This window comes from Ambystoma mexicanum, chromosome 5p (assembly GCF_040938575.1).
Source record: "Ambystoma mexicanum isolate Mex_15411 chromosome 5p, UKY_AmexF1_1, whole genome shotgun sequence".
Taxonomy (NCBI): domain Eukaryota; kingdom Metazoa; phylum Chordata; class Amphibia; order Caudata; family Ambystomatidae; genus Ambystoma; species Ambystoma mexicanum.
This window is the reverse complement of record NC_090930.1, coordinates 990,887,715-990,900,388: the sequence shown is the minus strand read 5'-3', so window position 1 is coordinate 990,900,388 and position 12,674 is coordinate 990,887,715. Positions and strand designations below refer to the sequence as shown.

The window sequence follows — 12,674 nt, the reverse complement described above, 5'->3', positions numbered from 1 at the left end:
TGTTGCAAAATGCATCCCTGCCCCCTGAATTCTTGGGGTCTCATTCGCTACGCTTGGTCGCTTGCACTCATTTCAGGAAACATTTAGAACCCTGTACTCAAAACATTCACCACACAGTGAGGACTTGCTTACCCATGAATAATTTAGAAATCTTGGTGCCACTTCAGGAGCTATCTGTCCACCCTGGCATCAAAAGATGCCTCTGACACTGCTCAATTAACATGCCTCATGACAAACATGTACGATGGTTACAATATGGCTTTCACCCCCGGGGTAGGCCAAGGTAGGGCCTTGGCAAGGGCTGTGGCCCGTTGCCGGCCATGGCTGCCCCCGACTGCAGGGGTGAAAGGCATTCGCACCCCAGGGTTAAACCATGGTGCACATGTTTCTTTCTCCCTAAGGAGATTCGCCCGCCGCTTGCGCAGCCAATCTCGCAAGGGGAAAAAAATGAAAAAAAGATGTCCCCGCCATAGGGAAAAAGGGATTAAGTCCTCTTTTCTATTTATATGGCAATAGCTGGGAGACAGGAGGAGCGCTGGGAATGGAGCACAAAGCTCCAGACCAGATGGTAGGTGGGGAAGGAGGGAGGGGGTGGAGATGGGGTTGGGATTATTTTGGGTGTTGGGGAGGTGGGGAGGCAACAGGGAGAGGCTCCCTGTTGCCTCCCGACATTAAAAACAAAATGGCACCACCCAGCAAAGAACCTCCGGTGGCTGGAACAGCTGGCCAGGAATGTCTATTCTTGCGCATGGTTCCAGCCACCTGATTGACTAAACTGTCTTCCCCGGGTGCAAATATGGCTTTCACCCCCGCTGTGGGGGGCAGACATGGACTTACACGAGAGCCTCGGCGAGGGGTGGGGCCCGTTACAGGCCATGAACGCCCCCCACAGCAGGGGTGAAAGCCATTCGCACCTCGGGTTGATCCAGGGTGCGAATGATCTTTTTTTTTTCCTCAGTAGATTGGCTGCGCATGTGACGCCAATCTCCTGAAGACAGTTGGCCTCATTACACGAAAGGGGGTAAGGGTTAACGGTCACCGGTAAGGGTACCGGTGACCGTTAACCCTTGCCGCCTTACTACGAGGTCCCTTTGCGGGACCGGACCTAAACGGCTGGTGTAGACCAGCCGTTCAAGTTGGGACCCGCAAAGGGACCTTGGTGCTAATTACGGTACCACAATTTGCGGTACCGTAATTAGCTCCTCCCCCATTCCCATTATGCCCTATGGGGCAAAAATGGGAATGGGGAAGGGCCATGGAGAAAGGGGGAATTACCGCCCCGCCAACCTTGGAATGGGGTGGTAATTCCCCTTGCCTCCATGGTGGTACCGGTATGGTACCGTCGGCAACCATGGTGCTAGTAGCACCATGGTTTACCGCCTACCGTGTAATGAGGCCCATTTTTAAAAAAAAAAGATACCCGCAGCCACAGGGAAAGGGACTAAGTACCTTTTCCATTACTATTCCAGTGGCCGGGAGCAGGAGGAGCAGCAGGACTAGAGCATAACGATCTGGTCCAGAAGGCAAGTGGAGAGGGAGGTAGAGGGTGGGGAAGGGGTTGGATTTGTTATGGGGGTTGAAGAGATAACAAGGAGTGTATCATTGTTGCCTCCCCACATTCAAAAGAAAAAAAAAAGATTGTGCCACCCTAGGAAATGCCTTCATTGGCTGGAAAAGCAGGCGTAGAATGTATATTCTCTCCCATTGCTCCAGCCTCCTGATTGGTTAAAGGCACTTCCCCGGGTGCAAATTGTAGTTAATAGTTTAAACAGTTTTCTCATTTGACGATGTTGCAATTCTCTTGTAGGTCAACAGTGATGTCGTTTACTACAATGCACTGAAGGATGGGACTAAGGAAGTTGTACATGTTGATAAAACCCATGTTGGCAGGAAGATCTTGACAAAAGCTGTTGGAAACAATGAAATGCATGATATTACGGATCAATATAAATTTTCTGAAGGTATGGGCAGGTTTCTAAAAAAGCTTCCCCTTTAACCTATATGTTTATATGTGTTTCCATTTGCATTTATTCACAATAAGGAGCTCATTTGTAACAGTAATGGCATACAGAAGAGACATATGAGGCAGGCGTTCCCAAAGTAGGATGCCTTGGCAACAAACTGCAAAGGTGCAGTTTTGCTCTTCTTTCAGTGCCCCCAAGCATTTTAATCAACTGCTCCTCACACTGGTATAGCGTAAATACACAAGGTAACACGGTGCTGTAATGTAATGTAAACCTTGTGATATTGATATAGTGTTTCATACCTCTAATGTCCTTGTTTCTAAACACGACCATGTGGCATCAGGCTATGAATTAGTTTGCCCTCTGAAGTACTGACCAGAGTCTCTTCGAAGGTATGAACAAAGAACACTTTATTCATGTAAAGGGCCCTGCGCCCTGCACTGCAACCACCTCAACAGCCTCCAGTTCATCCATCGTTCCCGAACCCCGCACAGCTTTCTAACACAAACATTCCCCCTCACGCGGATGCAGGCAGGGTGCCGCGTACAGCACCATAACTATTACATGATGAAATATGCAATGGAACAAAACAATTACTAGCTGATATACAACACCCTCCATCACACATTGTGGTCAAGTGGGGACACCAGGTTTAGAATAGAAGTCTCGTAGGTCTAAATCCCGCCATTCATTCACTTCCATACAAATCCTGCTTTATTCTTTGCAGGCTTTCGTATGGAAATACCTCCAAGTAGAGTTTCCTTTTGGAAGTAATCATACGTCAGTACACAGTTTCCGTTAATGGGAATTACGGCGTGTGGGGACATTTCAGATGGAAACAATCCCTTCGATGCTCTGTAGATCACAGATTTCATAAAACTAAGACGACCGGCATGATTCCCAGCTTATTTCCCGATTCACGACTTTGGTTCTTTGAGTTATTTGCATTTTAGTCCCCTGTTTGTTTCAATATCTTCAGTCATGCTCATTGTTATAGCTGCGTGCATCTTCACCACCCTCCACAGAGTTTATTTCTGCAAAGAATTAACTCATTCATGGCCAGAACGTGATTATCATATTATCAGAATGTGCCCTCCAGAAATGCTCCGCTTTACCTATCACCAAACCATACAAATCCTTTTCCGCTGTTTTGAGTTTCTTCTTTGTAGTAAAAAGGCAAAGATCCTAAAATCAAACTACATTCAGTGGGGATAACAAAAGACAATTTGAAAAGTGAAAAGGTAAGGGTAGAATACACTTTGGGCTACATGAATGAGAAAGTAAACACGTAGGGGCAAATCCATGAAAGTATCCATTCACACTGTGCTATGGGCTCATTGTGATGACAGATTGTGGCCTGACACAACATCTCGTAGGTCACTAGACTGCTATATTGGATTGCATTTTGTGGTAAAGTGTTAAAATGGGTTTCCAAATTAAACCCTGGGGGGTGGAGGGGTTTGGGAGGCCACCCTATTATGGTGAACAGGGAGACAGTGATATTGTAGCCAAACCTGATAAAGGTAGGTAGCTGAGCGGCAAGGCTTAGTCTGAGGAGGGGTGTGAGAGTTGTCTAGGGCTACAATGAATGCACACCGAACACGTCACTAATTACAGGTAAGTACAAAAATATTCAATGATTTCTTATGCCTTTAAAACACACAATAAGCAAGTAAAAGCTTACAGTCAAATATTGTCACATCAACATTACAAAAAAAACATAATTCACTCTTAGGAGTTATAGGAAAGCATCAATAACCAGTGCAATACAGGTAAGCACTCATATGCATTAAAAGTAGAAAAGACACTTTAGAATAACCGTAAAACAACTTCCCTAGCTCTTACATAGTGCAACCCTAAAATGGATTACCAGTTCCAAAGTTACATTTCACAAGTAGTTTTATGAAGAGATTGGCATTGCCAGTGCTTTTGATTAAAAGAGTCAAAACTTTAGGTAAAATTCAGATAAGTAAATTCGCTCATTCCCATGCAGTGTGATAAACCTAGGAAGTGATCCTTGACCAGGCCTCAACCGACTCAAGTCAGGAACAAGTGATTTAGGGATAGAAACAGGACTTTACGCCATGTAACCAAATGGAGGACCAGCAGGGACAGAAACCCGTATGCTAACTTACCCCCTGAGTGCGATTTCACCAAAGACCCCTGCAGAGGTTCTGTATGCCATTGAGCACACAGTCTTCTGTGCTTGTCCTGGTGAGGAAGGCTCAGGGTCCCGGGTGCAGAAGCCACTTTCCGACCAGGATTTAAATTTGGACGGTCAGGGTGCTTACGAAACGGTCACAGACAGCTTCCAGCAAACTAACAAAACAAAGAAAGGATTAGGACTTCTGCATAGCAGACCACCTCAGGACACCTTCAGGTCGCAAAGAAGACAAGTTACTTTGGGAGTCACCATGGTCAGGTGGCATCAAGCGATCTTCAATGGACGAACAAAGGAGCAGGCCCAGCACAGCTTCTATTGACACAAGAAGTTTGAAAATGCAGGAGCAGGCATCTTTTTAGACATGTTGAAGATCCTCGAAGTTCCAAGGATTCACTTGGAATGGTGACGGCTGCAGTGAGGTAGCCCATGAGAGAGCTGGTCACTGGTCCAGGGAGTCGTCCGACAGCTCAGAAGGCACGGATCCTCGAGCAGGGGTCGATACCAGTTGTTCCTACCAGTTATGGGGTCGAAGCAGGGCTTCACCACCAGCACTTCTATAGAGTTGGTGCTGATCAACTGGAGGGGTCGTCCTCGGGTCAACAACTATCTGCTCTCCAACGTAGAAGACTTGACTCCAACAGTGATCTGTCGAATGGCTGTAGGAGCATCCTTATATCCAAGATTTGGGCTGGGAGCTTGCCCAAGCCCATCAATGGTAATGCTCTGCACCATTCAGACAGGCAGTGACTATCCAATAATGTCTAGCCACTGGCCTCAACATCTGTACAGAAACATTAATTCAGTCTGCAGGATCTATACTGGGATGCGACAGTCCCAGTCCCCACAACCAGACTCACACAAACCACCCATTTGCCTGCGAAAGCAGCAGTTTTCTACAGGAAAGGGCGTTCGATATATGGCATTTCCTTACCTGAGAAGGGAGGAATAAGGCCAAAGAACAATATGGCCAAAGGACATGCGAAAACCTTGTAACATGGCAATCTTTGGTGCTAAACACCCATAGAAGCCATTTGTGGCAAATGCAAAAGTGCTTGAGTAAAGCGTTACAACAAACTACTTCCACCAGCTCGACCTAGGCACATTGTAAAAATAACCAAAACCCATTACAGAAAAAGTTACAAGGAGTCAAAGTATCCTAACCACACTTAGGGTGATGTGTGCAATTGTAACAATACAAGTAATGTACAAAGAGAGACATAGGCCCTCATTGTGAGTATGGCGGTCCGGAAATAACTGTGCCAGTAGAAACGTACCGGCACCTTTTCCAGACAGCCATATCACAACAATGCCATTAGGGGCCAAAGATCCCCTAGCAGGCCTGACCTGCCAGATGTCCAGGCCCCTACCGGCATGGTTGTCACTGAAGCACTGACACCGTTAGCAATGGTGCCGCTGCTGCTTCAGTGACCCCTTTTTCATGGAGTCGTATGGGACTACATGGAAATTGGGATGTACCATTACCGCCACCGCTTGTGATATCCTGGTCGAACCGGGATATCAGGTGGCGGTAAGGGTGTTACGGGGTTGCAGATAGCCCACCGCCTACCGGTGGGTTTTACCGGCAACCCCGTAATGATCCACAAAGTCTCTCAGTACTGATAGTCTTATGGACTGATCAGTTTCGCCATATGAATTAGCAAAAGGGCAAGGGAAGTAAAGCAGAAGGATTTACTAACCTCCAAAAAGGCAGGACAGGAGTCTAAACAAAACAAATAGAAAGGGCATCCCCTATAGGTCTATCGGAGGAAAAAAGCAAAAAGAAAATCTTTCCTAACTAAGAGCAAGGTCATGAATGCAAGTGTTTTGCAATCAAGCTCATGTGTCTCAAAAACAGACCTGTGCATAAAACATAAACCGGCACTGACCTGCTGTACCAATGTGGGTGAAGGACTAGGCGTGTGGGTGGGTGACTGGACGACCAGGGTGTATATTTACTATTTGATGCTGCTGTGACTAGCATTGCAGAACCTATTTCATTTCCTTGTATTAGTCGTCCCTATCATGGCAGGAAGGTGCCAGGCTTCCACCGCAGACACGCTTGGTGTCTGTCTTCCATGTTCTTTCCCTGAGTGGGAGGGTCTGGGCTGGTGCAATATGTGCCTGTGTTTGAAGGATTCGCCTCGGAAGCGCAGTGGACGAGCGCAGCTGGCGAGAGCTCTGAGCACCGAAGTCTAGCCCATCTGTGCTCATCTGTGCGTAGGCTTCAAGGTAATGTCCCTCATTATAAGTCTGTTGGCTATCTGGCTTGCAGTGATCTGCTATCCTTGGCCCCTATTGAGACTCTATGGCCTCCAGGATTCTCTAAAACCCCCAGGTGTCAACCTAAGATTGCCGCTCTCTACTGCTGATTATTAAATACCCGTTATTTGGTGCATCATGCCCTGGATTGCCATGATTTGTTAAATACTTCTCAGCCTGATCTTTTGTTGTTGACTGAGAATTGGCTTGTGATACATACCTCAGGCCCATCTATAATTCAAGCTCTGTCATCCAACTATGAGTTTATCCATGCTGATAGCCCTTTTATTCATCCTGAAGGGGAGTTGCCTTAATGCATAAGGACATTGTGGTTGACCATTTCTTGAAGATGGAGTGTCTATTAGTTTGTATCTCGGTGTCCCCCACCTTTACCTTGTCTGTTCTTGTGGTCTATGGACCTCAGGGTCCTGATAGATTTTTTTGTGCAGAGTTTCCTGCTCTTTCGTCTGATCTTCAGCTTAAGTATCCCATCCTTTTGATTGTGGGTGATTTCAACCTTCCTGTTAGTACAGCAAGTGCTCTGCCGGTCTCCACTTACTTGGTTCTCATGTCTGATCGTGGTCTCCCCCAGCAGGTTGCTGACCCTACTCATAAATTGGGCAATATTCTTGATTTTGATTTTGCCCCCTATGCTTTTATTATCACTACCCCCTCTTTCCCAGTGCTTAGGTCTGATCACTTTGTAGTGCCATTTTCCATTTCACTATTGACTGTTATTCCACCTGTGGTCAGACAAGACGTTTTTAAATGCAGCTGGCGTCTTGTTTCCAATTCTGATCTTGTAGCCTGTCTTACTTCCCAATGTGCTCGTAATGTGCCATGCTCCCTCTTGACCTTGGCTGCTACTTTTTCCACTGTTGCTGATTCCCTGACTCCTCTTAGGCTTTATAAAAAGAAAAACTGCCCCTCAGAGCCTTGGTTCTCAGATGAGCTTAAGGCCCATAAACTTCTCTGTAGGCAGACGGAAAGGAAGTAGAGAGCCAGCTATTCTCTGGCTGATAAGACTCTCTTACGCTTAACCACGGCTATCTATCAAAAGGCTATTATCTTAGCCAAACAATCCTTTTTTAGTTTGAAAGTTGAGGCAGCTATTAATCAACCTAAAGCGCTGTTTAATCTGGTTCACTCGCTCTCTTCCCCTGTCAAAGCCAGTTCATGGACTGTACCTTCTCAGGATCTCTGTTATTCCCTTTCTGATTCTTTTGCCAATAAGATCGACACTATTCGTCCGAATATTAGCAATACTGCTGTGCAGTCTGCAACTCTCTCCTCTTCTGTTTCGTCCTCTACTTTTAATGTTAATTGGTCTACTTTTCCTAATTTTTCTTATCACAACATCCTGACCGCTATTCATAAGCTTAAATGTGCTTCACTACTGGATCCTATTACTCTTGCTCTTCCTAACGAGATTTTGGGGGAGATTGTCACACTGATTACATCTTCAGCCAATATCTCTCGCTCCTCTCGGTATATTCCCAGTGCTCTGAAACACGCTCTGGTAATTCCGCTGCTTAAGAAACCCTCTCTTGATCCTTCTGTTCTTTCTAATTTCTGCCCTATGTAGCTTCTTCCTTTTCTCATGAATTTGCTAGAGTCTTTGGTGTCCCATCTGCTCTCATCTTTTCTTGAATCTTCCAGTTTCTTTGATTCCTTTCAGTCTGGTTTCCTCCCTGAGAGAAGCACTGAGTCAGTTCTTAAATCCATGATTGACAATCTTTTCCGCCGGATCGGGGTGGTGTCGGGCACTGATTCTAATAGATATATCTGCTGCTTTCAATACTGTTGATCATCCCACTCTGATCTCCCGGCTATTGTCCGTGGGTCGGTCAGGCCAGTTCCTGGTCTGGTTATCTGCTTTCTTGGCTGACCGTTCCTAGTCTGTTTTTCTTTCACCTTTTTGCTCTAAGCCTGTTCCTCTATCTAGCAGAGTCCTGTAGGGCTCTGTTCTTTCCCCCACTCTATTTAACATTTATATTCAGCCACTTTTCCGCCTCTTCCATTCGATTGGCTTCCAGTGTTGATCTTATGCCAGTGGCACGCAGATCATGGTTCACCTGGACCTCTCCAGGCCTGATACTGATGCATGGCTTAGGGGCTGCCTTGAAGACTTGGGTTTATAGATGGCAGAGAACTGGCTGAAGCTGAATGGTCAAAAGACGGAGGTTCTGGTTGTTGTCTTTCGGGACCCGTGACTTGGCCCATTTCATTCTCCTGCCTCCTCTGTCAAGGATCTAGGGGTTAAAATCTCCTCTTCTCTTTCTCTGTGTGACCAGGTCACTTCGGTTTGCAAATCTTTCCATTTTAAACTTAAAATTCGACGGAAAGTTCTCCCGTTTATTCCTGTGTAATTTCAGGCACCCGTGGTGGCCGCTCTTTAACTTAGCAATATTGTTTATTGCAATGCATTATACCTAGCTCAACCTGTTTATCTTATGCGCCACCTGCAGCTTCTTCAGAATGCTGCAGCCAGGTCCGTTATTCGTCCCCCTTTTGAAACTCATATATCTCCTCTTCTTCAACAGCTTCAGTGACTCCCAGTCGAGAAACGTGTCCTTTTTGAGGCACTCTGTATTGTACACAGAGCTTTCTATAAATGTGGCGCCGAATACTTGCAGACTAAATTCCACCTTTATGTTCCCCCGAGACTACTTCGATCACAATCAGCCTTCCTGATCCAAATTCCTCAGGTTGTACTCCCCCTTACTCCCTAACTAGCCGGTTTTAGTCGTGGAGTTTCTATCGACCATGTGGCCGTATCCTTTCCCCAGGGCACTGTCTGGAGTGCAGGCGCCTGCAGCAGCGATGTTTTCCAGACAGATTTTAGTGGGTTATCAAGATTTTATAACCTGGGTTATTTGTCAATACCGGGCTTCATTGACACTTGCTTCCTTCTTTCAGCCAGAGTGAGGAACGGGCTATTCCTCTTAGTGCAAGGCTGTATTACCCACATAGAGGCTTCCTGCCTCATCTCACTCTTAGTGTCAGGGGCCATTTGGGCTTCTATCAGCTCCCCCATCGCCTCGTCGGTTGAATATGAGATGTTAGTTAGCGAGACATGATCATCCACCTCACAAACCTATTTAATTTAATTCACGCCTCGCTAGAGGTCTCTCATTCACCAAATCCTCTCTATATATTAAATCTGGTTTATGGTGAACCGATTCAGGATATTTCAATAGAGTTTTATTATTTTTGCTCTGTTGGATTGGCATTTTGGCAGATGGGGCTTTTTGTACAGGATTCTTTTGTTTTCCAGGCGAGCCATAGCTTTTTCTCCTTCTACTTTGGTTGGCTGGACCATTATTTGGTTTAACAAAAAGCGAGAAGCTGTTTATCCTGGTCTTCTCCTGGACTTGACAGCAGCAGTTCGTCTGCTTTTGGACGGCCGGGCGCTGCTGTTGCTGCCTGCCCCGCACGTCCTGCTGCAGGTTTCCCTGTGGCTCTTCCCCTGTCTCAGAGTACCATCCCTCTTCCTGCAGCGTCATATCACTTATGATAGTGTGGTTCGAAGCCGAACAAGGGGTCTGCGGTTCAGGATCCCCCACAACTACCTTCCCTGTCTGTGTTTAATGCTTTTTTCCCATTAAAGTCTCCAGTTGAAGTTGAGGTCGAGCGTGAACAAACACTCGAGTTAGTGGCCAAAGGTGTACGTTGAGTTGTCACATCCCCTTGTTTTAAGCCTGCTATCACAAAGCCCTCCAAGAAAATCAGTTTGGAATGGAGCATAGCCAGCAATGTTTTATGGTCTTTCAAAGTCTCGTTTAGAGCTTCCTAGAGCTTTGTAAATGGTGCCATGACTATGGTTATTACTGACATCTGTGCCAAAAGGCTGCTGTTGCCTTTGTGTGTTTTCTTTATTTTTCCGCCTCCCATCGGCTGTAAAAGCGACCGCTCACTCACAGAATTCCCTCTGCTAGTGGACCGGGAATCAGAGATACTATTCAGGGCGCTGAGGCCGGTTTGTCCTGCTCAGCCATGGCATTGTCTCCTTGAGTCCTCGTCCATTTCTGCCGGATGCCGTCAGACGAGATGCTTTGCTCTAGATTTTGGGCATGAACAGAGGCTTTATCCATGACCCCTCCTTCTACCCATTCATCTGGTAGCGGAGGTGCTGCGGGGTCCTGTCGATTCGAAACATCTATATGGCTAGGTGGAGCCATTAGGTTTTTTGGGGGCACCAGTGAATTGCCATCAGAAAATTTCCCCAGGTCCTTACACATAAAGTCAGAGCTATCCAGAGATGATGTTGATGAGAAAGCGCTCACTCTCTTCTGGGCAGGCAATCTCACTGTTTCCATGAGTGCTAATACTTCTGCATCATTCAGTGGGTTATGCCAGTCTTCAAACTCTGCCAGCCCAGCTAGAATTCACTTGGGGTGCGTAGGAGGCCTGCTGCTTGTTACTGGGGTCAGATGTTACATTTTGGGACCAGGGGGGGGCATTTAGAAGGGCCCATTATCACAGTGGTGCTCATCAGTAATGGTCTGCAATCAGGTCCAGGCCGACTCTTTTTCGATTTTGCCGCGAAAGAGACAACCTCCATTGGCTTGACAATGCCTTTCACCCCTTACAATCAAGGATCCCTGTGGCACCAGTCCCAGACAACGTTCCCCCATATTTTGTGGGAGGGGAGACCGTTGCCCAATTTCTATAATAGTTGGATTAACAGCTTGTGATACACAAGGGGGGCTCCATCATTTTTCAAACCAACCTACCCCGATTTTTCACCGGCATATGCTCGTGCTTTCCAGTATATTCTAACATAGCAATGGGTGAAGAAAGTTTCGGTCCTTCCGTGCCCTTCTCTAGAGGCAAGGAAACTGCACCATGAGGATCAATGTCAGTGTCCGGCCCTTTCAACAAGTCCCCATCAACCACTTCTCGCTCTTCCAGAGCCCTCTCAACATATCCATTGACAGTGGGGCCTGGAGATGGAACACCATCTGTAGCGGTTTGTGGAGGGACAGGCTGGACCATAGCGGCATTAGACAGTGTTATAATAGAATTACCACTATTAGTAAGCATCCCTTCTGTCGGGAGACCCAATTGGAGGTTTAAGAGGGGCTTCAGCATCTGCAAGGATAGCCTCAGGCATTCGAGGGACAACTGGAAATACAAACTTTGCCATCAGGTGATCCTCATTGGCCCGCAGACTCTGTATCGCAGGTTTAGACATAGCGGCATCTGTATAAGGCTGCGCCGACTGAATTGGAGCGAGTGTAAGTCCTATAATACTGGCAGGCAAGGCGTTTTCATCAAAGACCTGCTAATCGGCGAGTATGTGGCAACTCCCGGCATGCCGCTTCTGAGGGATCGCGTTCTTTCCAACGGTCTCCCGGCTTCTCTCCCGTCCCGACGACTCGGCTTCTTAAATGCTTTCTTTAACAGAACGTCATTGTCAGTATCCATACTCACTTGCCGGTCGTCTGCTGTCGGCTGACTGGCGAGTGACTGGACTCTCCTCGGTACTTCGCGCTGGCGCTCTGTGCCTGAGTCTCCCAATTATAGGAGTAGAATTCTTTTAAAGGCACAGCACAGCTTAGTAGTGTTCAGGAACTTCAGCAATGCAGCAAGGGCACACAACAATTTGTATTATGCTGTTATTACAATCCTTTATCAGGAAAAAAATGCTCATCAACAGTAAAGCGACTTAATAAAGAAATCAGTGATGAGGAGAAAGTGGGATAACTGGAAGAACCTTGGAGCTCATTCTGAGTTTGGCAGATGAATGGACTACCGTTACTGTCGGGTTACCACTTTGGAGCTGGAGGTAAATCCTCCATAATTTGAGGTTGTGTTATTCCAGGGTTTGGTGGAATTACTGCCAGCGGTAATTCTGCCAGCAGTAATGCCTCCTTTTTGCCATGTGCTGAAGGTTTTTCCTCCACTTTACGTCCAAAATGTGGTGGTGTGATAGATTGGCAGTAAATCCATTACTGCCACTTTTTACTGCACTGCCAAACTCGTAATGATGTCTTGACTATGGGCCTCATCAGGAGTTTGGTGGTAACCCTTAAATGCGGCGGTAACGCTATTACCGCCGCATTTAAGGGTCCGCCAAATCACAGCTTTGGCAGATTTCCCCCCAGCTCTGAGCAGGGGGCAAATCCGCCACAATTTTGCTGATTATCAGTGCTAATACCGCCAGCAGGAAATCTGCCGGTGGTAATAGCGTGAAAATTCCCCATTGGGCCCAATGGGGAATGGGAAATTCACGAATGGGCCCAATGGGGAATGAGCACTAAGTGTTCCGCCAAACCCTTGAT

General features: G+C 46.7%; 1 protein-coding gene across 1 annotated transcript in view; it reads left to right on the top strand.

Moving 5' to 3' along the window:
- The window catches only part of F13A1 (coagulation factor XIII A chain), a 767,832-nt gene that overhangs the window by 564,203 nt on the left and 190,955 nt on the right, over nt 1–12,674 (top strand). Inside the window, exon 11 of the mRNA XM_069613463.1 lies at nt 1,808–1,961. Coding sequence (XP_069469564.1) covers nt 1,808–1,961 — 154 coding nt within the window. The remainder of the gene's footprint in view (nt 1–1,807; nt 1,962–12,674) is intronic.